This window comes from Macrobrachium nipponense, chromosome 5 (assembly GCF_015104395.2).
Source record: "Macrobrachium nipponense isolate FS-2020 chromosome 5, ASM1510439v2, whole genome shotgun sequence".
Lineage (NCBI taxonomy): Eukaryota > Metazoa > Arthropoda > Malacostraca > Decapoda > Palaemonidae > Macrobrachium > Macrobrachium nipponense.
This window is the reverse complement of record NC_061107.1, coordinates 143,126,797-143,154,028: the sequence shown is the minus strand read 5'-3', so window position 1 is coordinate 143,154,028 and position 27,232 is coordinate 143,126,797. Positions and strand designations below refer to the sequence as shown.

The 27,232-nt window shown below is 37.6% G+C and overlaps 1 protein-coding gene across 2 annotated transcripts in view; it reads left to right on the top strand.

Annotated features, from left to right (window-relative positions):
* Positions 1–27,232, top strand: part of LOC135215690 (aminopeptidase N-like) — a 75,688-nt gene that overhangs the window by 13,350 nt on the left and 35,106 nt on the right. For both annotated transcript variants that reach the window (XM_064250638.1, XM_064250639.1), the window contains exons 3-5: positions 5,595–5,819; positions 21,969–22,177; positions 22,850–23,005. In XM_064250638.1, coding sequence (XP_064106708.1) covers positions 5,595–5,819; positions 21,969–22,177; positions 22,850–23,005 — 590 coding nt within the window. The remainder of the gene's footprint in view (positions 1–5,594; positions 5,820–21,968; positions 22,178–22,849; positions 23,006–27,232) is intronic.

The window sequence follows — 27,232 nt, the reverse complement described above, 5'->3', positions numbered from 1 at the left end:
GAATGTTTTTTATGCAATTTATATATACATACAGGAATTTCTGACTCACATCGGTATCAAACCCAAGTCTTTCAATTGAAAGGGAAGGGAGCAACCAACTGAGAAACACAAGTTAAAAAAAACGATAATGAACATAAGTGTGGTTCAGTTGGGAGTGCTTTCGGCTCTCAATTGAAAGACTTGTGTTCGATCCTGTTGTTAGCCAGATATTTATTTCTGTTCCACAACGTAATTGTGTATGGATATTATATATATATATATACATATATATATATATCCTGGGTTCGCGCCCCGATCCAGGCAAGTCTATTATCGAGAAAAAAAATTCCCCTTCGGTTAAGCATATATGAAAATATATTAATTCCGAGGTAGAGCGAATTAGATATTAAAAGACATTTGTAGCTCGATATATGTGTATGAATCACGGAAAAGTGATATGACTTATATATAGGTATAATATAAAAAAATTTATGATATATTTATATATATAATATATATATATAATATATATCTATATATATATATATATATATATATATCAACTCACAGGAAGTCATGAAACTTGAACGCAAAATACCATAAAGGGAAATAAAAGTGTACACACACTCACACACACATACACACATGTATATATATATATATATATATATATATATATATATATATATATATATATATATATATATATATATATATATATATATATATATACATACATACATACAAAATGCCACAAGAAAAATAAATCGTTGATACGGAAGTGACTGGTTTCGTTTAAGATATATGCCGAAAAAAGAAGAAACTTATATAAACATTAGGACGAAACACTACATTGGGACACACACACACACTTATAAATGACGTTGATACCCGCGAGGAGCGAGAAGGCCGGGCTTTTATGAGAGAGAGAGAGAGAGAGAGAGAGAGAGATGAGACGAGACGAGAGAGAGAGAGAGAGAGAGAGAGAGAGTGCTATTCTTCAATCTGGTTTTTTAATGGAAAAGACAAGCGTGTCGCTTTGATGTCTTCGACTAGACTAAATCACTCTGTTACGTCATATATTTTTTCTGAAATAAATGGATCAAGTTTATTCATCTCTCTCTCTCTCTCTCTCTCTCTCTCTCTCTCTCTCTCTCTCTCTCTCTCTCTCTCTCTATATATATATATATAATATATATATATATATATATATAGATAATATATACTATAATATATACTAGTTATATTTGTGGTTCCTTTCAAGAGCAACGGATCGAGTTACGGTAATTCAATGCCAAGAATGAATTAAGGAACCATAACACAAATGGAAAAAATGAAAGATTACGGTTTAGGGCGCCGGTTTCAGAATGAAGGTTGTAAACTCAGCGGTTTAACTTGCTTACATATATTCCATTACTGTAAGGGAATTAAAGGCTGCAAGATCAGCTCGCTGCTGTAGAGTGGCGTGGAGGACCGGAATACTCGGTCCGGGTAGAAATAAAACAGTGGAGAATACCTGAATCACACGTTCACAAGAATTCACCTCCCACAACGATGCACATGGTAGGGCATCTACAAACAGATGTTACGACGACATCAGTACACTGGCTACAAACACATGGAGGAGATCGGAAAGTGCTTTGAAGAAATAAACACGATCCCTTTCGCAGGAGTTATGTTACTGATTAATCACAGGGGTGTGGTACATTGGCTTACACAAAATGAATGTTACACCCCAGCACTTTAGCAAAACTAATCACTACGGGACACTTAATGATTCAGAAACACCATGGGAATATGGTCTCCCAGGATGCTGTCCATCAAGTGCTGGAAAGTGGCTCCGGCATTCCTCAGGCCGAAGGTGGAGTGGGAGAAGACGTAGGACCCAAACGGCAAGATGATGGCTGTCTTGGGGACGTCCTCGGGGTGCTCGGGAACCTGAAAAACGGATTTAAGGAATCCCATTTTGGAAAATACCATCACTCCATGGAGGGCCCCAGTCAAGTCCTGCATATTCGGCAGGGGGTAGTGGTCGAGGGTTGTTGCCAGGTTCAGCCGACGGTAGTCTGCGCAGGGTCTCCAGGTACTGTCCAGCTTCTTTACCATGTGAAGGGGGAACGCTCACTGGCTTGAAGCTTACCTGCAGATGCCCATTTGTTCCATCTCGCAAGAGCCTTCTTGGCATCTAGGAGGCAGTTCAGCGGAAGTTGGCGGAACTTTGCTTGTGTGGAAGGGCCCGTGGTTGTGATGTGGTGATATATACCATGTTTGGTGGGGTCCCGGCCACCTGACAAAGTTCTTGCTTGAAAACATTGGAGAACTCCTGCAGGAGGTTGCTATTTGTGGGGCGCGAGAGAACAAACTGGGTATGCTTAAGCCTGCCGTGAGTGGGAGAGAGCAGTATGTCCCCGTGTCGAGGAGGTGCTTGTGCCCCATGTCCACCAGGGGTCCGTGCTGCACCAGGAAATCTGCCCTCAGGAGGGGCCCTTGACGTCCATGATGATGAACGGCCAGACATAGGTACACCCAAGGATGGAGATCTTCAGGGGCTTTGTGCCGTAGGAGTGGATGGGGGTCCTGTTCGTGGCCATGAGGGTGGCTGCAGTGTTGGGGGTGCGGCTGCAGTCCTCTCCTGATGGCGGGAACACCGACTGCATCGCCCAGGTGTCGACCAGCATCCTGCGGCTGGATATCGCGTCGCGGACATAGAAGCCTATGGGGTGTAGCCCCTATGTGGTTGCAGCCATGATGTGGTCGGCTGCCTTCCCCATTTTTTGGTGAAAGATATGAACAGGGGGCGATTTGCACTTCCTGGGGTTCCTCCTGAACTTCAGGTAGAAGAAACACGGGCCGTGTTGTCCCCTTGTTGCTGCGTGGGGTGTCTTCCTCTGGTGCATGGCGTACGACATATACCTTTACGGCCTCGGGGTCGTCCGTCATTAGGCAGTTGGTTGATGGCGGGGCAGTGAGTCTGATGGCCCTGGTGGCCTCGGTTATCTTCTGGGCTTTGTTGACCAATTCATTGTCGGATAGGGTGTCGGCTTTGGGAATCTGTCCACAAACCTCTGGTGACAGCTGGCAGAGAAATATCTCGCGGGAGAGGCTGATCTCCTTTCTCCGCCCGTTGGTGCTAATCTCTGTGGATAAATGCACAGGTCAAACGCGTTACCCTCAGTGAACTGAAGAAGAAACTCCTCGAAACATACTTCCCTCTCTGTCCCCGTGAGGGCTGCCCATATCCTCGATCTCATCATCAACCCAATGCCCGATGCAGATCTGAAGGATAGGCGGCTGGAAACATCTGCCGGGAGAGCTGCTATGACAATGTCAGCCTTGATCTCCTCATCCGTGAGCCCTGCAATTCTGAATTGGCCCTCCGCCCGGTAGAACCATAAGGAAGGGTCCTGCTGACAGAAAGGCGGCAACTTGACCAACTGAGCGGCAGCTGTGCGTGTAGGTACGGCGGAGGCTGGGAGGCTCTGGATACCCTACGAGGAACTCTCTGCTGCAGAGTCTGGCATTGACACCTCACAAGAAACGGTCAACGTAAGTCATGCATAGCAGGCCAAACAGTCTGTAAAAATGCCAAAACACACCTGGGGCAGATGTGCCATATTGAGTCTGCTAATGGCGATGGTGTCGATCGCGAAGAGGAACTTTCAGAGACCTAGAATGTGGCGCCCGTATATAGTCCGTTAAAGGTGCTCCGAAGGTGAGTGGCTGTAAAGACTCCGTTAATGGCTGAGCCAAAACCGTTGTTTCACCGTCCATTCCAGGAGTCACCAGTTGTGAGGTATCGACAAAGAGACAGGTAAAGCAGTAGTGATGTTTATTACAGGTAAATAGGAGCTTATAAACAGGGGTGCGGACGGATATGTAGTATCTGACCCATACTAAGGCAAAAACTGACTCTGGGGCCAGCCGATTTGTGTTTCTACACAGATATACAAACAAGAATATAATTAGTTACATTTATCAAAGATACATGAGTAATATGCTGGCGGCAAGGGAGAAGAAACAACACGATTAGATTGATTATGTACAAGATAGTAGTGGAAAAGCATTGTCCTTACATGCATATAATAAGTTTCTTCTTCTTTGAGCATATATTTTAATAAACGAAACCAGTCAGCACACTCAAAGGGGGTAGCAGGTTACACAGAATATTGGCTGGGAGTGATGCTTGGGGAGTGACTAAGGACCATAAGTTGCTTGTAGTATATAAGAACCAGAGAAGGTAAGAAGGAGGGACTGCCTTTTACCATTAACTTTGCACTGTGCTGGATAGCCTGGGCTCGTCCAGCTTCAATAGTGACATTGATAGGGGGAACAGACACCATGGAGAGAGTAAATCAACACATGGGGAAATCTCAATGAAGTATGGAAGGAAGGAAGGGAAAGGAGGAGTGCTGATAGAACAGCCCGTGGTAGGAATCTTCTGCCATGAGCTCTTTTATCATCTTCTGCCCCTACTTACAATCTATACGGTAATTGACAGATGGTCCAGTATAATCCCCCGGCCTCATGGCATTCGAATTCCACATGGGCGGCTTAATCCGCTTGTTCTCGCTTACTTCTCAGACGTTCAGGACGACATCTGAGGAAGAAAATGGCTAGTGGCAGTGTTTGTGGAAGAGAAAGCCGTGAGGCATAGAGATCTTTCAAAGAGGTAGTGGAAGAATCATAGAGTGGCTACTGATATTTGATTAATGTTATGTTATTTTGACTTGTAGATGTTCATAATTTAGAACAATATATATATATATGTATATATATGTATGTCAGCAATAAGTCACCAAACAGCACGTGACAAATATGTACGTAGGAAGCCACATGAAAGGTGAAAAATTAAAGACCAGGTACCAAGCGCTTTCGTGTATTGCGTACACTTCTTCGGGGTACAAAGTAAAATAAATAAATAGAAACATAAAACAACAAAATGTTCACAGAACAAAGATCAAAGCCTTTAACAACCAAATTATCGTTACAAATTGTCACTACCAAACAAGTAAGAATACTTTAAAAGTGCATAAGAACTGAAATACAATGTCACCTTTTAGCAACAGCCTGTTATACTAACTGCAGTTTCAGTTCTTATGCACTTTTAAAGTATTCTTACTTGTTTGGTAGTGACAATTTGTAACGATAATATGCTTGTTAATGGCTTTGATCTTTGTTCTGTGAAAATTTTCTTGTTTCATGTTTCTATTTATTTATTTTACTTTGTACCCCAAAGAAGTGTACGCAATACACGAAAACACTTGGTACCTGGTCTTTAATTTTTCACCTTTCATGTGGCTACTTACGTATATATGTATGTATATCTATCTATCTATCTATCTATCTATCTATCTATATATATATATATATATATATATATATATATATATATATATATATGTGTGTGTGTGTGTGTGTGTGTGTGTGTGTGTGTGTGTGTGAATGTTTGCATATAATATGAGAAGAACAAGTCATGAATTTGTGAAAAGTAACTTGCAACATTAGTAGGAATGTTACATACTTTTACGATATTCCAAAGAAGAATGCTAAGCATGCAGAAGTGTAGTATAAGTGCCAAGCATCGCATATCTGATAAATCTTTCATCTTGTGGCAGATCAACGACGTCGTCCCAAAGGAAGGAACACCAATGAAGGAAGACATAGACTACCGACTTCCCGAGGCTTTGAAACCTTTTCATTACACATTGAAACTTCAGCCTCTCATCTACGGAAATCGGAGTGTACTTGGGTCTGTCTCCATAGACTTCGAGGTGAAAGCTCCTGCCTCAAACATCACGCTACATATCGCCGCTATAATCACGAAAAACGAAACAGTCAAGGTCAGTAAATATTCTCTCCGATTTATATTTAAGATTGGGTTGTTTCCATTTTGCTTGATTTGGTTTGATACTTGGACGTTTCTTAGCTGGCTATTTATCTCGTCTTGTGCTGTGGAAGTTTTCTTATGGAGCTTTGCGGATAATTAGTGGAAGTCAATTATTTTTTTATCTACTTAGTAGTTTATCAGATCTGTAGACTTTTCTCACCGGGTTGAATAAATACGGTCTCAATTTTTTTTTTCTAACATATCTTATGTCATAAAATACATGTAAATGGCGAGTGAAAACCAAAATTTGGAACAAGTACTTTCGTAGTTTATTCTACACTTTCAAGTTCACACTGTGTACAAAAATAGTTTAGAGAGCTTTATATAAAAAAATTTAGTACTGTTGGGTGGGGTTACAGTTTCTTGATTTGGGCAGCATGTTCTTCAAACAGAAAGGACAAGGAAAGAGGATCAAGGGACAATCCAAGGTGGTTAAAATTCCTGAAGATTTCTTTTCTGATAGTCGTTGGCCTTGCCATTAACTGGGATAAGTCATCTATAATCTGCAAGGCCAACGACTATCAGAAAAGAAATCTTCTGGAAACTGTGTTCTTGAAGCCAGTCGTTGGCCTTGCAGATTATGGATGACTTATCCCAGTTAATGGCAAGGCCAACGACTATCAGAAAAGAAATCTTCAGGAATTTTAACCACATTTGTTTGTCCCTTGATCCTCTTTCTTTGTCCTTTCTGTTTGAAGAACATGCTGCCCAAATCAAGAAACTGTAACCCCACCCAACAGTACTAAATTTTGTATATAAAGCTCTCTAAACTATTTTTGTACACAGTGTGAACTTGAAAGTGTAGAATAAACTACGACAGTACTTGTTCCAAATCTTTGTTTTCATTTGCCTTTTACATGAAGTTTATGACATAAGATAGGAGTTAGAAAGACAAAAAATCGAGACCGTATTTATTCAAACCGCTGAGAAAAGTCTACAGATCTGATAAACTACTAAGGAGATGAAAAATAATTTACTTCCGCTAATTATGAGAACTCTTACTTTCTAGAGAGAGAGAGAGAGAGAGAGAGAGAGCGAGAGAGAGAGAGAGAGACCTTTACCTTACAGACTTACATCTTGTTCGGGTTGCCCCAGGTCCCTCAGTGTGAGGCACCTCTAATGTCTACCAGAGAGTTGCTAGTGCATCTTCCGGTATATTTTGCATCTTCCAATCTTGGATGGTCTGGGATGCAGCTTAGATATTTGTCAAGCTTATTCTTAAACACATCACCGCTCGCTCCTGATATATTCCTCAGATGAGCTGACAACGCACTGAATAGACGCTGCATTGTCGATGCTGGTGCGTAGTGGATTAATGTCCTGTGTGCTTTCCTTATTTTTCCTGGTATAGTTTTGGGCACTATTAATCTACCTCTGCTTGCTCTTTCTGATATTTTTAGCTACATGATGTTTTCGGCAATTCCTTCTATCTGTTTCCATGCCTGTATTATCATGTAGCGTTCTCTTCTCCTTTCGAGACTATATAATTTTAAAGACTGTAGTCTTTCCCAGTAGTCAAGATCCTTACCTTCTTCTATTCTAGCTGTAAAGGACCTTTGTACACTCTCTATTTGTGCAATATCCTTTTGATAGTGTGGGTACCATATCGTATTGCAATATTCAAGTGGACTACGAACATATGTTTTATAAAGCATAAACATGTGTTCAGCTTTTCTTGTTTTGAAGTGCCGTAACAACATTCCCATTTTTGCTTTACATTTTGCCAATAGAATTGCTATTTAATCATTGCATAACATGTTCCTGTTCAACATCACACCAAGGTCTTTTAACTGCTTCCGTATTTGTGACTGTCTCATTATTAGGTCCCCTATATGCATATAGCTTTCCTTCTCTATCTCCATAATTTATTGATTCAAATTTATCAGAGTTAAATACCATCCTATTTACCTCTGCCTAATCATATACTTTGTTAAGGTCTCTTTGTAGCGCGTTCCTATCTTCATCACAAGCAATTTCTCTACTTATTCTTGTGTCATCGGCGAAACTACTCACTACCGAGTCCTTAACATTACTGTCTATGTCTGCAATCATAATAACAAACAGTAATGCAGCTAATACTGTACCTTGTGGCACACCGGATATTACTTTAGCTTCATCCAATTTCTCATCGTTTGCAATAACTATCTGTTTTCTGTTGTGTAAAAATTCTTTTAACCATCTTCCTACTGTGTCCCTATATTATGTTTTCTAATTTTCTTCACTAATATATTATGATCTACCTTGTCAAAAGCTTTTGCAAAGTCTAGATAAACCACATCTGTTTCATTTCCGTTTTTCATATTTTTGTATATGTTCTCACGGTGGACTAACAGTTGGGTTTGTGTACTTTTTCCGGGTACAAAACCATGTTGTCCTACACTAAACAAATTATTTTTTATTAAATGTTTCATAATATTTTTCTTCATTACCCTTTCATACACTTTCATAATATGTGATGTTAGACTCACAGGCCTATAATTACTTGCCTCTAGTCTTGATCCACTTTTGAAAGTAGGGGTAATATATGCTAATTTGTGCTCATCATAAATCTTACCTGTATCTACACTTTGTCTTAATAATATTGCAAGTGGCTTTGTGATAGAATGAACTACTTTCTTTAACAAAATAGCAGGGACAACATCAGGCCCAGCTGCAGCTCCATTTTTAATTTCATTAATAGCCTGCACAATATCGGCTTCATTAATATCTATGTCTGATAAATATTCACTATTTTCATCCCTTATTTCTGATCATTATCTTCATTATCAATTCTAGGGGTGAATTTTCTCTTATATCATTCTGCCAATATGTTTCATATTTCCTGTTTTTCATTCGTTAATCTCCCATCAATTCTTAGAGGGCCTATTTCTATTCTTCTTTTATTCATCTTTTTCGCATACGAGTACAATAGTTTGGGGTTTTGCTTGATATTTACGAGGGCTTTTTCATCCAAGTCCAGTTTTTCATTTTCTTTTGATTGTATAATGTTTTGTTCTGCATTTTCTATCTTACTTTTTAGTTCCATCCCTTTCCATGCATTTTTTTTCTTTTGCAAGACCTTTTTTCCACTTTCTGATTTCCTGGAACAAGATCCTTCTGTCTCTTGGTATGCATGACTGATGTTTACTTTTCTTCTTTGGTATATATTTATCCACTATTTTCTCTAATATTTTATATAATATCTCCGTATTTACCTGTATATCATCACTTATGAAAATGTTATCCCAATCTTTGTTTAATTCTTCATTTATTTCTGAACATTTTATATTTTTACTTTAGAAATTGTATTTTCCATATCCTTCCCACTTTTTCATTTCTTGCTTATCTCTGTTTTCACTTGTTTTGGAATGGACTGTTAACCCTTAAACGCCTAAGCGGTATTTCAGAAATCGTCTCCTGTATCCCGGCGGGGTTCGGGAGTGAGCGCCGAAGCGGGAAAAAAGTTAAAAAAAAAATAATCACAGCACGCTTAGTGTTCAAGATTAAGAGTTCATTTTTGGCTCATTTTTTTTCATTGCCTGAAATTTAGTATGCAATCATCAGAAATGAAAAAAATATCATTATCATATATAAATATTGGAATATATGACAGCGCAAAAAAAAATTTCATATACAATTGTATACAAATTGCGCTGTGAGCAAAACGGTTAAAGCTAACAAGTTAATTTTTTTCGTTGTATTGTACACTAAATTGCAATGATTTTGGTATATAACATATTGTAAAACGACTAAAGCAACACAGAGAAAATATTATCACAAAATGATGCATGAATTCGTAACGCGCAGATGTAAAAAGTTATTTTTTTTCAAAAATTCACCAACATTTTTTTACCATTTCGGTCGAGTTAAAGTTGACTGAATGTCGATTTTTTTTTTTATTTTTCGTAATTTATATGCAAATATTTCAAAACTGATAAAAGCTACGACCATGAATTATTTATTTGGTGTATTCTACATGAAATTGCGCACATTTACATATATAAAACTCTACGTAACGGCTAATATGAAACGGAGCAAATATTACGACAATGTGACTCAAGCATTTCGGAGATTTGTGGCGGAGCTCCGCGGGCAGAGGGAAGGAAAAAGTTCTATTTTTCAAAAATTCACCATAAATCGATATATTGTGCTAGAGACTTTAAATTTGTTTCAAAATGAAGATAAATGATTGAATATTACTGAATGTAAGAGTTTTAGCTTACAATTGCGTTTTTAGACCATTTCGGTCGGGTCAAAGTTGACCAAATGTAGGTTTTTTTTCTATTTATCGCGATTTATATGCAAATATTTAAAAAATGATAAAAGCTACGACCATGAATTATTTATTGTTGTATTCTACCTGACATTGCGCACATTTTCATATATATAACTATATATAACAGCTAATATGAAACGGTGCAAATATTACGACAATGTGACTCAAGCATTTCGGAGATTTGCGGGGAAGATTGCGAGCGGAGGGAAGGAAAAAGTTTTTTTTTCAAAACTTCACCATAAATCGAAATATTGTGCTAGAGACTTCCAATTTGTCTCAAAATTAAGATAAATTATTGACTATCACTGAATGTAAGAGTTTTAGCTTACAATTGCGTTTTTCGACCATTTCGGTTGAGTCAAATTTGACAGAATTATATGCAAATATTTCAAAAAGGGTAAAAGCTACGACCATGAATTATTTATTGTTGTATTTTATATGAAATTGCGCACATTTTCATATATATAATTCTATATAAAGGCTAATATGAAACTGTGCAAATATTACGACAATGTGACTCAAGCATTTTGGAGATTTGCGGCGGAGATACTGTGAGTGGAGGGAAGGAAAACGTTTTAAAAAAAAATTCACCATAAATCGACATATTGTGCTTGAGACTTCCAATTTTTTTCAAAATATAGGTAAATGATTGAATATTACTAAACTGTAAGAGGTTTAGCTTACAATTGCATTTTTTTACCATTTCCGTCGAGTCAAATTTGACTGAACGTTGATTTTTTTTCTATTTATCGCGATTTATATGCAAATATTTCGAAAATGATAAAAGCTACGACCATGAATTATTTTTTTTTGTATTTTACATGGAATTGCACACATTTTCATATATAGAACTTTATATGACGTCTAATATGAAATGGTGCAAATATTACGACAATGTGACTCGAGCATTTCGGAGATTTGCGGCGGAGATACTGCGCACGGAGGGAAGGAAAAAGTTTTTTTCAAAAATTCACCATAAATCGACTTATTGTGCTAGAGACTTACAATTTGTTTAAAAATTAATATAAATTATTGAATATTACTAGCCTGTAAGAGTTTTAGCTTACAATTGCGTTTTTCATCCATTTCGGTCGAGTCAAAGTTGACCAAACTTCAAATTTTTTCTATTTATCGTGATTTATATGCAAATATTTCGAAAAAAATAAAAGCTACGATCATGAAATATTAATTGTTATATTCTACATGAAATTTCGCACATTTTCATATATAGAACTCTATATAACAGCTAATATGAAACGGTGCAAATATTACGACAATGTGACTCAAGCATTTTGGAGATTTGCGGCGGAGATTGCGCGCGCGGAGGGAAGGAAAAAGTTTTTTCAAAAATTCACCATAAATCGAAATATTGTGCTAGAGACTTTCAATTTGTTTCAAAATTAAGATAAATGATTGATTACTACTAGACTGTAAGAGTTTTAGCTTACAATTGCTTTTTTCGACCATTTCGATCGAGTCAAATTTGACGAATGTCGAATTTTTTCTATTTATCGCGATTTATATACAAATATTTAAAAAATGATAAAAGCTACGACCATGAATTATTTTTGTTGTATTTTAAATGAAATTGCGCACATTTTCATATATAGAACTTTATATAACGGCTAATATGAAATGGTGCAAATATTACGACAATGTGACTCAAGCATTTTGTAGATTTGCGGCGGAGATTCCGCCTGCGGAGGGAAGGAAAAAGTTTATTTCAAAAATTCATCATAAATCGAAATATTGTGCTATAAACTTCCAATTTGTTTCAAATGAAGATAAATGATTGAATATTACTAGACTCTAAGAGTTTTAGCTTACAATTGCATTTTTCGACCATTTCGGTCGAGTCAAAGTTGACCAAACGTCGAATTTTTTCTATTTATTGTGATTTATATGCAAATATTTCGAAAACTATAAAAGCTACGACCATGAATTATTTATTGTTGTATTTTACATGAAATTGCGCACATTTTCATATATAGAACTTTATATGACATCTAATATGAAATGGTGAAAATATTACGAAAATGTGACTCAAGCATTTTGGAGATTTGCGGCGGAGATTCCGCATGCGGAGGGAAGGAAAAAGTTTTTTCAAAAATTCACCATAAATCGAAATATTGTACTAAAGATTTCCAATTTTTTTTCAAAATGAACTTAAATGATTGAATATTACTAGAATGTTAGATTTTTTGCTTATCCAAAAATACCAATATATATATACATACATACATATATATATAATACATATATATATATATATATATATATATATATATATATATATATATATATATATATATATATATATATATAAAGATAAATGCCACAAAGGAAAAATAAACAAAGGAGTCTGCGAGATCTTTCGACTTAAAAGTCCTTTACTGAAGCAGATACTGACAAAAATACGAGAAAAGACAATACAAGAAGGTTCGTATAACTGACAGATAGGGATTATAAAGGGATTAGTGCCTAGAATCCGACACACCTGGAAGATAAAAAACCTTCCCAAACAAGCATAAACAAAGGGTGCAATTAAAGGTTTAAGACAATCATCTCAGATACAATCTCCAGACAATTAAAGGATTATAGGTGGACAGCTATACGGAACCTGGTAAACAAACCATATTCACAAAACATGACAGACATACATTACAATAAAATTTTTAATAACTCTAAGGCAACTGATTTTTATTTAAATCAGTAATTATATATTTGAGGTCATTCTTAAACATGTTACAGATACAAGGGTCTAAATGAAAAAGGCCACGACTAACATTGAAATTACAATGAAAAGTAAGTTGTATTAAAGCAGATTCTAAAAGATTTCGTGATAAGACATCTCTTGACCGTGCAATTACTGAACTGTCAATCCAATTAATTCGGTGGTTGTTTTCACTTAAATGAATAAATAATGCATTAGATTTTTGCCCAGTTTTTACAGAGTATTTATGCTGGCTTAGCCTTACTTCTAAGCCCTTGCTGGACTGTCCGAGATAGAATGAGGGACAATCCATACATGGAATTTTATATATTATGTTGTTGCTTTCTCTGGGGCCATTTTTTATTAACATTCTTTTTAGTGTGTTATTATAGGAAGAAACAAGGTTGACATTAAAAGCTTTTAACAATGGTTTAATGGTTTCAAATCCGTTAAAATAAGGCAAACTGAAAATGTTCTTAGAATTTTCTTTCTGTGTGTTATTTTCAGTATAAAACTTTTTGTGGGCTTTATTATAACAAATGTCTAATATATGTGAAGGATAGCATAAATCTTTCCCTATTTTTCTTATGTATTCAATTTCTTGATCCAAATATTGTGGACTGACAATTCGCAATGCTCGTAAAAACATAGAGGAAAAAAATTGATATTTTTATATTAAGATGGTGGCCTGAGAAGAAATGAACATAAGTTAAGTTGTTAGTCGGTTTCCTATAAATACTGAATTTACATTGAAATGGTTCTCTATATATCAAAACGTCTAAGAAAGGGAGGCCATTGTCTTTTTCTAATTCTAGAGTAAACTTAATCGATGGTACCTGGTTATTTAATTTAGAGAGTAAATCATTTACATCAATACCGACAGGAAGAACAGCTAAACAATCATCAACGTAACGATACCACTTTACAGGAATATGAATGATATTAGGTAAGTAGCGTTTTTCGAAGAATTCCATATACAGGTTTGAGAGCAATGGTGATAAAGGATTTCCCATTGCCATGCCAAAAATTTGTTGATAAAATTCACCATTGAATATAAACTTACAATCACAAATGCACAAACTCGTGAGTGAAATAATGTGACTTATAGGTAGAGGTAATTCATGCTGAGTTAGTTCATTGCTAAGATATTCTAAAATAGAGTCTATAGGGACTTTAGTAAAATGAGAACATACGTCAAAACTAACGAATCTATCAGTAGGGCAAAGAGCAATTTTGTATAATTTATCAACTAAATCTAGAGAATTATATATATGAAAATCGGTGATGGTTCCAAGTAACGGGGACAAGATCTTAGTGATATATTTCAAGAGTTTATATGAAATTGAACCAACAGTACTGATAATAGGCCGCATAGGGTTATTTTCTTTGTGCGTTTTGACTAATCCATATAAGTAAGGTAGCGAAGGAGAATTGACTTGACAATTTGCCTAGTAGTTCTGTTTTATCTTGAAGGATACTTTTCACTATGCTATTGAAGTTTTTTATGACTTGATCAAGAGGATTTTTTTTTTGTTTTTTATAAGTCACATCATCATTCAGTAGGGCTTGCATACGTGATATGTAGTCAGTTTTATCTAAAATTACTATACTATTTGACTTATCAGCTTTTGTGATGTGGATAGTATTGTCCTTTTTAAGATCGGTCAAACTTTTCTTATAGCGAGCAGGGAAGTTACTTTCATGCTTAACATTGGCAGCTCCGTAAACAATACCTTTAATCATGTCGACATGATTTTGAGGAAGATCACAATATTTTTCAAATTTACTTAGGGATGACCCAATCATTAAAGCAGAAGGTCTACTTGTTGCAAAGAAAGATAAACCATATCCAAGCGCACTCACAAAATTTTCACTTATTTGTTTACTAGATAAGTTAACAACACAATCTTGACGTGCACAATTAGTCCAATCACTGCTATCAATAAGACTTTTTAGTTTTCTGCCGAGTTTCCTTTTCAGGGCATCTGTAGTCCTACGTAGTTTTTCGTAAATTTCCCGTCGCAGCGAGTCCTTCCAATCAGCCGGGATGGAATGATTGAAAGAGATCCTTGTTCTTTCCAGTTCCTTGAATTTTTCTTTCTCTTCTTGCTTGGCGGCTGCTATGGGCTGTTTCAACATCATGGCACTAAATTCATTGAATGGGTGATTGTCATATCTTCTTAGACGGCGTGGCAGCAAGGATTTAGGGAGCACTTGTTCAGAAAGGCACATCTTCAGGAACTTAAGACGAATTCTGGTTGAATGTGCAGCCACAAGAGACTTGGAGAAGGTAGTGACAACACATCTCAAAAGAGGAAACAGGATAGCGAAAGTAAACGTGGCCCTCATTATGTATAACAGAATCACGAAAGTTAGGAACGTGATAAATCCATAAATAAAGATAAATGCCACGAAGGAAAAATAAACGAAGGAGTCTGCGAGATCTTTCGACTTAAAAGTCCTTTACTGAAGCAGATACTGACAAAAATACGAGAAAAGACAATACAAGAAGGTTCGTATAACTGACAGATAGGGATTATAAAGGGATTAGTGCCTAGAATCCGACACACCTGGAAGATAAGAAACCTTCCCAAACAAGCATAAACAAAGGGTGCAATTAAAGGTTTAAGACAATCATCTCAGATACAATCTCCAGACAATTAAAGGATTATAGGTGACAGCTATACGGAACCTGGTAAACAAAACCATATTTTAGAATATTTTAGCAATGAACTAACTCAGCATGAATTACCTCTACCTATAAGTCACATTATTTCACTCACGAGTTTGTGCATTTGTGATTGTAAGTTTATATTCAATGGTGAATTTTATCAACAAATTTTTGGCATGGCAATGGGAAATCCTTTATCACCATTGCTCTCAAACCTGTATATGGAATTCTTCGAAAAACGCTACTTACCTAATATCATTCATATTCCTGTAAAGTGGTATCGTTACGTTGATGATTGTTTAGCTGTTCTTCCTGTCGGTATTGATGTAAATGATTTACTCTCTAAATAAAATAACCAGGTACCATCGATTAAGTTTACTCTAGAATTAGAAAAAGACAGTTGCCTCCCTTTCTTAGACGTTTTGATACATAGAGAACCATTTCAATGTAAATTCAGTATTTATAGGAAACCGACTAACAACTTAATTTATGTTCATTTCTTCTCAGGCCACCATCTTAATATAAAAATATCAATTTTTTCCTCTATGTTTTAACGAGCATTGCGAATTGTCAGTCCACAATATTTGGATCAAGAAATTGAATACATAAGAAAAATAAGGAAAGATTTATGCTATCCTTCACATATATTAGACATTTGTTATAATAAAGCCCACAAAAAGTTTTATACTGAAAATAACACACAGAAAGAAAATTCTAAGAACATTCTCAGTTTGCCTTATTTTAACGAATTTGAAACCATTAAACCATTGTTAAAAGCTTTTAATGTCAACCTTGTTTCTTCCTATAATAACACACTAAAAAGAATGTTAATAAAAAATGGCCCCAGAGAAAGCAACAACATAATATATAAAATTCCATGTATGGATTGTCCCTCATTCTATCTCGGACAGTCCAGCAAGGGCTTAGAAGTAAGGCTAAGCCAGCATAAATACTCTGTAAAAACTGGGCAAAAATCTAATGCATTATTTATTCATTTAAGTGAAAACAACCACCGAATTAATTGGATTGACAGTTCAGTAATTGCACGGTCAAGAGATGTCTTATCACGAAATCTTTTAGAATCTGCTTTAATACAACTTACTTTTCATTGTAATTTCAATGTTAGTCGTGGCCTTTTTCATTTAGACCCTTGTATCTGTAACATGTTTAAGAATGACCTCAAATATATAATTACTAACTTAAATAAAAATCAGTTGCCTTAGAGTTATTAAAAATTTTATTGTAATGTATGTCTGTCATGTTTTGTGAATATGGTTTTGTTTACCAGGTTCCGTATAGCTGTCACCTATAATCCTTTAATTGTCTGGAGATTGTATCTGAGATGATTGTCTTAAACCTTTAATTGCACCCTTTGTTTATGCTTGTTTGGGAAGGTTTTTTATCTTCCAGGTGTGTCGGATTCTAGGCACTAATCCCTTTATAATCCCTATCTGTCAGTTATACGAACCTTCTTGTATTGTCTTTTCTCGTATTTTTGTCAGTATCTGCTTCAGTAAAGGACTTTTAAGTCGAAAGATCTTGCAGACTCCTTCGTTTATTTTTCCTTCGTGGCATTTATCTTTATTTATGGATTTATCACGTTCCTAACTTTCGTGATTCTGTTATGTATATATATATATATATATATATATATATATATATATATATATATATATATATATATATATTAAATTTTTTTTTATTCTGGTATGAATACATAACTAAAAGGAATGCAGGTGAAAAACTTTTCATTTTGCATAAAATGAAATAACATAAAATACGCCAATAAGTACATATATATAAAAACTTGAAATAAATATAAAACTAAATCTAAAATAAATGCAGAATACTCACTCGTAATCCTGACTCTTCGTTCTATTCTTGTTGTCTCCCTCCTCCATTGAAAAGTCTTGCATTTTTTTCCTTTCGACATGACGAGGTACAGGTGGAGTAGGGAGACGCGCGCCCTTACTGAAGCGGCAGCCCTCTGCGCCCTCCTTTGTCCCTAGGGCCGGCGTACTCCAATATATGACCGCAGTGTGGTACTTGTGGTCACACTCCCCGAACCTGCAAAGAGCTATATTACAGGTGTGACAGAAGAACCGGGTGTCTCTCCTTCTGCCATTCATATGGTACACCCGGCACTGTTTCTGCCTGTGCCCTTGTAGGAGCTCCAGTGTGTGATCCCCTGGCTGCAGCCGACACACAGGGTCCACTATCCGACGAGAAGTCTGAATCTGAGCGCGGGTGGGATCTTCAAGGGTGGCAGCAGCAACGGCAGGAGCAGGACAACCGAAGTTGGCCCTCCTAGCATCTGCCCTTTCCTCTAGGGGCAGGGGGGTGGTGATGGAAGGCCACTCATCAGGATTAAAGTTGATGAGGGCATTCCCGGCTACCTCGAGAAACTGGATGTGGGACAACCTCCAGAGGTCCGAATTGTAGTACCCACAGTAGATGATGAAGGCATTCTGGAGGGCCAACTGAAGAATGTATTTGAGGAGCTTCTGTGTCCACCTCCTGGTTCTCCTGGCGAAGGGATAATACTGGAAGAGTTGATCAAAGAGATCAACTCCTCATATGTGCCTATTGTAGTGCCCAATGACGGTAGGCCGATCGACACGAAACTCCTCATACATAACTCAGCCCTGCCGACGTGTCTTCTTCCTCTGGACGACCTCTTCTTGGATGGGCTCATGACTCGTTGTAATCATGGGGACGAGACGGACCCCCTTCCAACAGATGACGAAGACAGCTCCCTTCCGCCGCCACTCTGTCTCTCCTCTTGCCAGATGTTGTGGCTGGCTAGCGAACCTCTTGAGGACATTAGGGGCCCCATGCACCAACCGAAGGGTACCACTGACGTGCACACCTGCTTCATACAGTTCCTGGGCCAGGGATACCGAGTTATAATAATTATCCATAAATAGGTGGTATCCCTGGTTACGGAAATGATCCACAAGACTGAACAATGTCACACAGCGTGGAGAAGACCCCAGAATACACCGAGAAGTCCACGATGTATCCAGTGTTGGACTCCGTAATAAAAAATAACTTTACACCATATTTCTTTGGCTTCTTGGGGTTATGCACTTTAATGCTCAGATGTCCTTTGTCAGGCATCATCCTCTCATCCAAAGAAAGGTTCTTGCTTGGAGCCATGAGAAACTGGCACTGTTCACGAATGTAATCCAACACTGGGGCGACTAAGATGAGGCGATCGGGGTTATTCCGGGGTATGGCCCTTCGGTTGAAGGCGTTGAAATACCTGTCCAACACCAGGAAACTATCACGGGCTATAATGCCAGGCACATTGGGTGTACTTTAAAAAAAATTCCACCTCCAATATTGCCTAATGTTGGCAGCAGGCATCATTCCAAAAAAAATGTGGAGCCCCAAAAAATGTGCCATGTCGGTGAGTTTGCAGCCCCGCCAGCAATACGACAATGTCGTCCGTAGTTCGTCACAGCAGTAATGAGCGTAGTCCGCTGTCTCTGCTACCAGGTATCCGAGCAATTCCTGCGTAAGGAACAGCTGAATGAACCCCAGAGCAGTGAGAGGAACAGGTACGGTGAGCCCAGGTGCTGCCGTGAATGGGTGCATGTTAGGTGGGGTGAGGTCCTCCGACCACCACTCGTCGCTTTCGGACGACCGGCCTCCACCTTGGCTGGCGCGACACTCCGACTTTCTACGTGCCCGTGCACATGCAGTGTGTACTCAGGCACAGTTTCACACTCGAAACCCCCACACTGGCCCATCTCCCTCACTTAGGCCCTCGATTTCTGTGTCGTCATCGACAACAAAACTAGATGACGACAACTCCTCCTCCTCCTCCTCAGATTTCCCCTCATACGCACTAAAACCACTGAACTCCAACTCACTTTCAGCCCGTGACCCTCGTACGGACATTGGGGACAAATATTCATCATCACTAACATTGGGAGTGATGTCCTCGTCACTAGATGACCAACCACCATCAAAATGAAGACTAGTGACATGCTCCCGATCAAGCTCTAACAAGTAGTTGTCTATGTCCTTTGTTCCGTGGCCTCCCAAATGCCCACGAATGCCCCTCAGGACACCCCAGTGCTTCCTAGGGGTTGTAAAAGGCACACGAGGCACACGATGTGGCGCTTGAACACTTTCGGCCACACGAGGCCGCACGGAACGGCGTTGAGCGCGGTCATCTTGGCTGCTTGGTCCATCGCCAGCATATAAGTCCAAAATACTATCTCACACGATCCCTCCCGAGAGGTATAACGCGCCTTTCGTGCTCCATTCGAAGTACATCTTGTACCACCACAAATACTCAAAACACGATTGCGGCAAACGATCGCTCTTGGACGACGCGCCGCTGATGCTTGCTGGTGCGAGAAGAAAGCATTTCGGGCATGCGCACCTGGGTAATGCTTGTAAACAAAACAACAGCTTGAATCCCTCAAGGCACGTGATTCAAAAGTTTTCTCCTAGTAGGCCTATAACTGTTTTTCCGCAAATTTAAAAAAAAACTATTTTGCGGCGACGTACCATACGTCGATTAGGCACCCGACAGACAATTTCTGTCGACGTTTAATACGTCCAATAGGTCTTTAAGGGTTAATTCTATGACATTTGGTCTGAAATACTTGCATTATAAACTATTATTTCTTTAACATAATTCACCTCGTTCACAAATACTAGGTCTAAAGTATTTTCCTTTCTTGTTGGCAGGTGATTTATTTGTTGAATGTTGTATTCTAGTAGCACATCTAATAGCTTTTCAAATTGCCTCTTATCTTCTGCACTACTATTACTCTCTTTTTTATATGTATAAATACAACCACAATCTCCTATTCATTCTTTACAGTCTACGAAAGGAAAATTAAAGTCTCCGGATAGGAGAATAGTCCAGTCCTGGTTTCTACATATATCCTCCAATTTTTTATTATTGTGTCAAACTCTTTAATATTAGGGGTCTATATATTACTATGTTCATTAATTTTTCAGATTCAAATTCTACCGCTATTAGTTCACATTCTGAGTTACTATATTTCTCATATATTTTTCCTTGTTTTTTGCCTTTCCCATATATTGTGGTTCCCCCTTGATTCCTATTTTTTCTATCTGATCTATAATTTTGGAGCCCTTTTATTTGATCATTATTACCAGTCTCTTGGGAATACCAGGTTTCACTTATATTCATTATATCTATTTTCTTTTCAATCTGGTTTAGTTCTTCTAAGAACTCTATTTTTCTTTTTGAGTTACTCATAACTAAACCCTGCACATTCATCACTATGATGGTTGGCGCGTTATCTCCTTCATTTAATATGGGTAATAATGAGGATTTTTCCATGTCTCTTTCCTGTTCTGGTATGTTGTTCTTTTCTTCATTTCCAGATTTTCTGACATTAAAAAATCCTACTTTTCCAAAATATTTGATCTTCTTTCATCATAATTTTTCATTTTGTGTTTGAATCTGCAATTTTCTCCGTATCTGCACCATCCCCTAGCATCGTATATACAGTATTTATCTCTTGAGTTGTATCTTGGAGCTGATGCTTGGAAATTCTTTGCTGACACTCCATATCACAGTGATGGCTTGCTTTTTTCCTTCACCTCATCTTCTTTGTTCCTCTCTTTATTTGTTTCTTTTCTATTTTGGATTTTAGTATTTAATTGATTATTTAATTGATTTTGATTCATGGCTACAGGGTGTATATATTTACATTTTTTGTTGAACTTACATCCTTTTCCTTCTTTTTGGTTTTTGCATATTTTTGGATGTAGACCTCTGCATTCATCCTCATAGCCGTCTAGGTATGCACATTTACCATAGATTTCATAGTTGTGACATACCTTGGGATGTTTGTAGTAACATCTTTCACTGAATCTGCAATTCCCTCTTTTCAACAGGGTGCAAACTTTGTCTTTCTTTTCTATTTTTCTCTATCTCTATCCCATCAGTATGCAGATCTGGGTAAAGCCTCTTCGGAATTTTATTTTGTGTTGTCATGTCATAATTTATTTCTTTGTATGTATGCTTGATTGCCTCATATGTATTATCTATGAGTATCTCTGCAGCCATACTCTTGTCTTGTTCTTTGTTTTCATTATTTTTTTCTGTCATTTCAGTTTTGTTTTCTTCTCTTCCATTTTCCTCTTCTAGTGGGACAAATCCAGGTATATGATTTGACATTGTATTTCAAAACGTAATAGAGGGTGGTATAAAGGTCTATTGGAATCGATTAATGATGTAGTAGCCTATAAACTATGGACGTGAACCGAGCTCAGGGACAGAATTCCAAAGATTAGGTAGATGAGATTTTTCTTAGTAAGTGCTAACTTATTGAGTAAAATGTGGAGAATCTTTCGATGAATTCTTCCAGAAAATAACTAGAAATGGCCTCAGCATTGTAGCGGTAAGGAAAACTAAACAGTATGTCATGTCACAAAACGATTACCAGTAATCGTTATTTTTTTTCAGGTGGTACCATCTGATAATCCCCTGGGCCCAGCAATACCCATAACACGGCAGTACTATGATCCAGTTAGACAATTTTACATCGCAGAACTGGGGTCTGAATTGGAAAGTGGGAAGAATTACAGCATATCTATGGAATACGAGGCATATCTAAGTGATGAACTCCGAGGATTTTACTTGTCAACTTACCAAAGCGAGGCTGGTGAAGACAGGTGAGTCTTTATGACAAGTATTTCTACTAGATTTAGAAAATTCAGATAAATGGATAGGTAAACCAGATTATGAAACAGACAGCACGAACAAAAGAATTAGGGGAAACTCAGGAGAGGAAAGACATAGGTGAAGCAGCAGACATGGAATGAACATGGACAAACTGCCAACAGTTTTCACAACCAGTCTTGGGATAATTGACAACTAATTTGCTATGGAAGTTACTTTAACCAGAAAATGAGCAGTTTTATTGATTTTGAAAGTCAAAGAGTCTTCTGATTTTCTCCACACACTAATATAGACACAAATTCTGATCCCACTTTCATTCCATCTAAGGGACCTAGTTATTTTCCTTTTTGCTGCTCTTCACATGCATAAAGTCGTGTGCAAAATGGGACCTAAGATTATTGAAAGGTTTAAGATCACGCAAGAAACACGAAAACGACAGTAGGCATATAATGAAAAGTGCAGGAATGTTGCAAGCAACATGGCAGAAAGGAGAGTGCAAAGGTAACTTTATCTAATCAATTCATTAGTAATGGCTAGGTAAAATGGTGGGGTGAATAGGAAGAGGTGGAGGTCTGCGAGTGTACAATTCTTTGGAGAGACGCCCATCCGGCACCACACACATCGGAAAAGACATTTTGAGAAATAATACCATTCTAAAATTTCAGGTACCTGGCAGTGACACAGTTTGAACCCACTGACGCAAGGCGAGCGTTTCCCTGTTTTGACGAACCTGCCATGAAAGCCCGCTTTGACGTCTACTTGGGAAGAAGCGAATCCATGACTTCCATTTCAAATATGCCTCTTCTGGAAACTCTCCCTCTGTAAGGAAATAAATAATATGTGTGGTCAGAGCTCCATCCTTATACTTTGATATGCCAGTGTGCACAGGATTTCTCTTCGAAATAATTACATTGCAATACGTTTTTAAGGATACCGTGTAGATTGTTAAATGTGTTGACTCAGTTACTGATTATGCTTACTAATATTTTGTTTATAGTCATGCAGACTGTCTATTTTACATAATTTTCCTACCCTCATATGTCTACATTGTGCTGGAACACAACTGTTCCTTCCTCCAGTGTGTATTGTACGCATTTAGTCTTAGCAATTTTAGCATTTATTAAAATATCCTATAAGCTTTAACATTTTTACAAGGCATAACTAGTACTGAAGGGGAATTTGGCTTCTCTTTGGCATGTTCACGCACACACATCTATATATATATATAATAGGCAATGTCTGTGTCTGTTTATCTGTTTGCTATGCATGCCCAGGCTATGAAGCCTAGGGCCACCAAATTACTACCATTGACTCTACTTCCCCCAGGCGAAGGTTTTAGTCAACATCCGAAATTCGAGGACATTTCTAAGGGGGCCTTAACCCCTCTTTTTCATACTACCTCATTTTTTACAACTTTCAGAGTTGACAGCAAACTTTTCAGTTTTTTCAAAACTTCTTTGACTTCGTAATTTGTTAACTCTATGGATTTTCCAAACCTTCTTTGGCTCAACAGGATCTCAAATGATTACTTATTCTGAAAGTGAGTGCATAATTCGCCCTGTAGGGGTTGGCATCACAGATGGCATGACATTTTTCATCCCGAGTAATGCCGGGTACATCAGTTAGTGTATATATATATATATATATATATATATATATATATATATATATATATACTATACATATATATATATATATATATATATATATACATACATACATACATACATATATATATATATATATATATATATATATATATATATATATATATATATATATATATATATACACACACACACATATATATATATATATATATATATATATATATATATATATATATATATATATATATATATATACATATATATAATATATATACATATCATATATATCTATCATACATATATATATATATATATATATATATATATATATAATATAGTATAATATATATATATATATATATATATATATATATATATATATATATATATATATATATATATATATTAGCTTATTAAAGCAATGTGCTAGGAGGATCACATTACAAATATCCCTATCAAATATAAATATTTGCAGAGCTTGTTCCATGGAATCCTTAAAGATTTCCTGGCTCCAATTTCCATACATCAAACATTTTCATATTAAAAAAATTCTTTTGTATAATATTGTCGGGGTAAATCTTGAAAACGATTTCCCATAGTGCCTTTATCTGAGCACAGTCAGAGTCTTGACACACAGGTAAAAACTTTCAGATTACATTCTCAAACTTCCGAAGCAAGATGAAGGAAATGAAAATTTGGAAAACTTTAATGAGTGGTGTTATATGCTTGGAAATCTTAACATTTTATACTGGGGCATAACTGATGCATTAAGCCACATCTTGACACTAGGCCATATGTATTTTACCTTTTTTCATTAGGCAGTCCCTGGTTATCGGCGAAGGTTCTGTTCTCTGCGAGATGCTGATAAGGAAATAGCGCCATTAACTGAAACTTGGCGATTTTTGGCACTTATGGAGCCGATAACCAGTTAATAGCACCTCTGTTAGTTATGTTATGGCGCCATGACTATATTATCGGCATCTTATTATGTCAGTAACCGAAACTCGACCTGTTATGGCATCATAAATCACCAATTTTATGGCACTAGACATGTGCCATAAAACCAGGTCACCATTAACTGGGGACTGCCTGCAATAGGGATGCCGACATTTCAAGACGCTGATATAGGCCACCTTGATACAGACTTTTGGACTTGAGAGCACATTTTTCAAGGTGTCTCTGCTCGTTGACATTGTTAACAGATGTACCCACAGGAGGGAAAGATTTGAGTTATTAAAAACCTTTTATTTGCATAGATAAATGAAATGCAAGACTGCACATTTACTATTATTTCACTATGATGCTTATATTCATTACATTATCATGTACCCTTCTGTTATGAATATTACTGATGTCATGTATAATGCATGCACCTCCTATGTACTATATACTTGAAATATTTCATTAAGAATATGGCAATGACCCGAGGACATGGTAACATTGTATTCTTCCCGCCAATGGCCACTGCACATAAGTGTATCGTTCTGTCTTCTCCCGAGATGGATGTCTCTCCGTCTGCTTGTATATACTACTCTTAATGAACCTACTTGCTTCTACATAGTGTTTCCTTCCTCCCTTGAAGAGAAATGGTCAGGATGTAGTGAGCCCTATTATGGCTCAATAAGGAGCCCCCAACATGTCACAGTGATATTTGAGTTTACAAGTAATGCAAGAAGACGACAGACAACGCTGCCATTACATCTGGATACCCATGGATTTACAGTAATAACTTGTGCTCCAATGTGCAGTGCTTTTTAAAGTGTAGTGTGTGTGCACTCTCAGTGTTTTTAAGTGGTTTCCCAGTGTTGTGTGCTGTATTTCATACGTAATAAGGAGAATAGGGTTATGCATGATAAACCTAGCACATCGACATCCCACCACTTCCGACTTTTGCGGGTAACTGAGTTTGAGATGCATGACGACTGATGTGACACGTCACTGATGACTCGCCAGTCACCAATGGTCCAGTTACCGCCCACACCCCCGGGAACCATACCGCTACCCCGCACTGCCAGCCAAAAATACTTATGCTTGTATACTGTAAAAACTTTTATTTTAAAGAAGGAACTATTTTATTCGTGCTCTTTCTTTTTCATGCATTGGAGTATTTTCATGTTATAGTAAACCATGGATCATTCGCTATTTCAAGAGGAATCTACAGATACCCCACAAGCACAAGGGGAAGATAATTAATTCAAAGAGGAAAATTTAATCCAAGTGGGAGGACAATTTACCCCAAGTGGAGGGGTACAAAGTGGATATATGGCACCACTGCCTCTCTCCCCACATTATGCTCATCCACAATCAGCTACAGGAGCCGATTTTCTTCACTTAATCAAGTATTTGGAGCAAACTCGGTTACAAGAGGATGCCAGAAGACGCCAGGAAAGATGAACTATGATGCAGGGAGGACGACAGATGTCAACAGGAGGAAAATGCCCATTTCACAGAATTGCTATAGAGAATGGTTCCTGCTGCTTCTTCAGATGATATGTCACCTACTTCATCAGTTCCTACCACACCATCTACAAGCTCTTCAGTGGCCCCACCTCACCATCACCCAGAACCCCCCACCCCTCCGAGCAGATGCCAGTTTTCAAGTCTTTCATGAATGGAGACGTCGATGGGTTGATTAATCAGTCATGGTCGATTTATCCAAGCTTCCTAGAGAGGAGCAACTCATTCACCTTAGAATGTGTCTTACTCTCGAGACAGAGGATCTTGGAACACACCCTTGATATTCCTCCTGATACAGATAAAACCATAGAAGAGGTCTTGGATGTGCTACAGGCTAATGTGAAGACTCTACGAAATGAAGCCCTTCGCAGAAGAGAACTGTTAAGCTGTAAGTAGCTAAAGGGAGAAACATTTTCAGATTTTTATGTTCGACTTAAACATGTCACCGAGGAAGTGGACATCTGCCCTGGGAATTCTTCAGTATGTGAAGAGACTCAACTCAAGATGATAATTCTCATGGGAATTAGAGATGAGGAATTAATGCAGAAACTCATCTCCCTCAATGCCACAGCCTCAATACAGGAGGTTGTTAATACCTGCTGCACATATGAGGCTGCCAGGAAGGCAACTTCTGCTATTCGTTCCCCACCTTCTCAACTGTGTGCCATCTCTTCGTACAAGAAACAGAAAGGACACGGAAAAAAATTCTGCTTCAGCTGCAGCTGCCAAATCTGTTGTTCCCTGCGAGAATAGCGCACATATACACAGTTCTTCTGATAAATGCCCAGCAGCTGATAGTATTTGCACAAACTGTGGCCGTCGAGGACATTGAGCCAGGGCTCCGAAATGCCCTGCCAACACTGTTCAATGTCGAGTTTGCTTCCATATGGGATATTATGATAAGAATTGCGAGTCGAATAAGCCCAACGCACAGAGTGGCCCATCAAGTAGCAGTGCTACCCCACCTGCTTCAGGTAAACC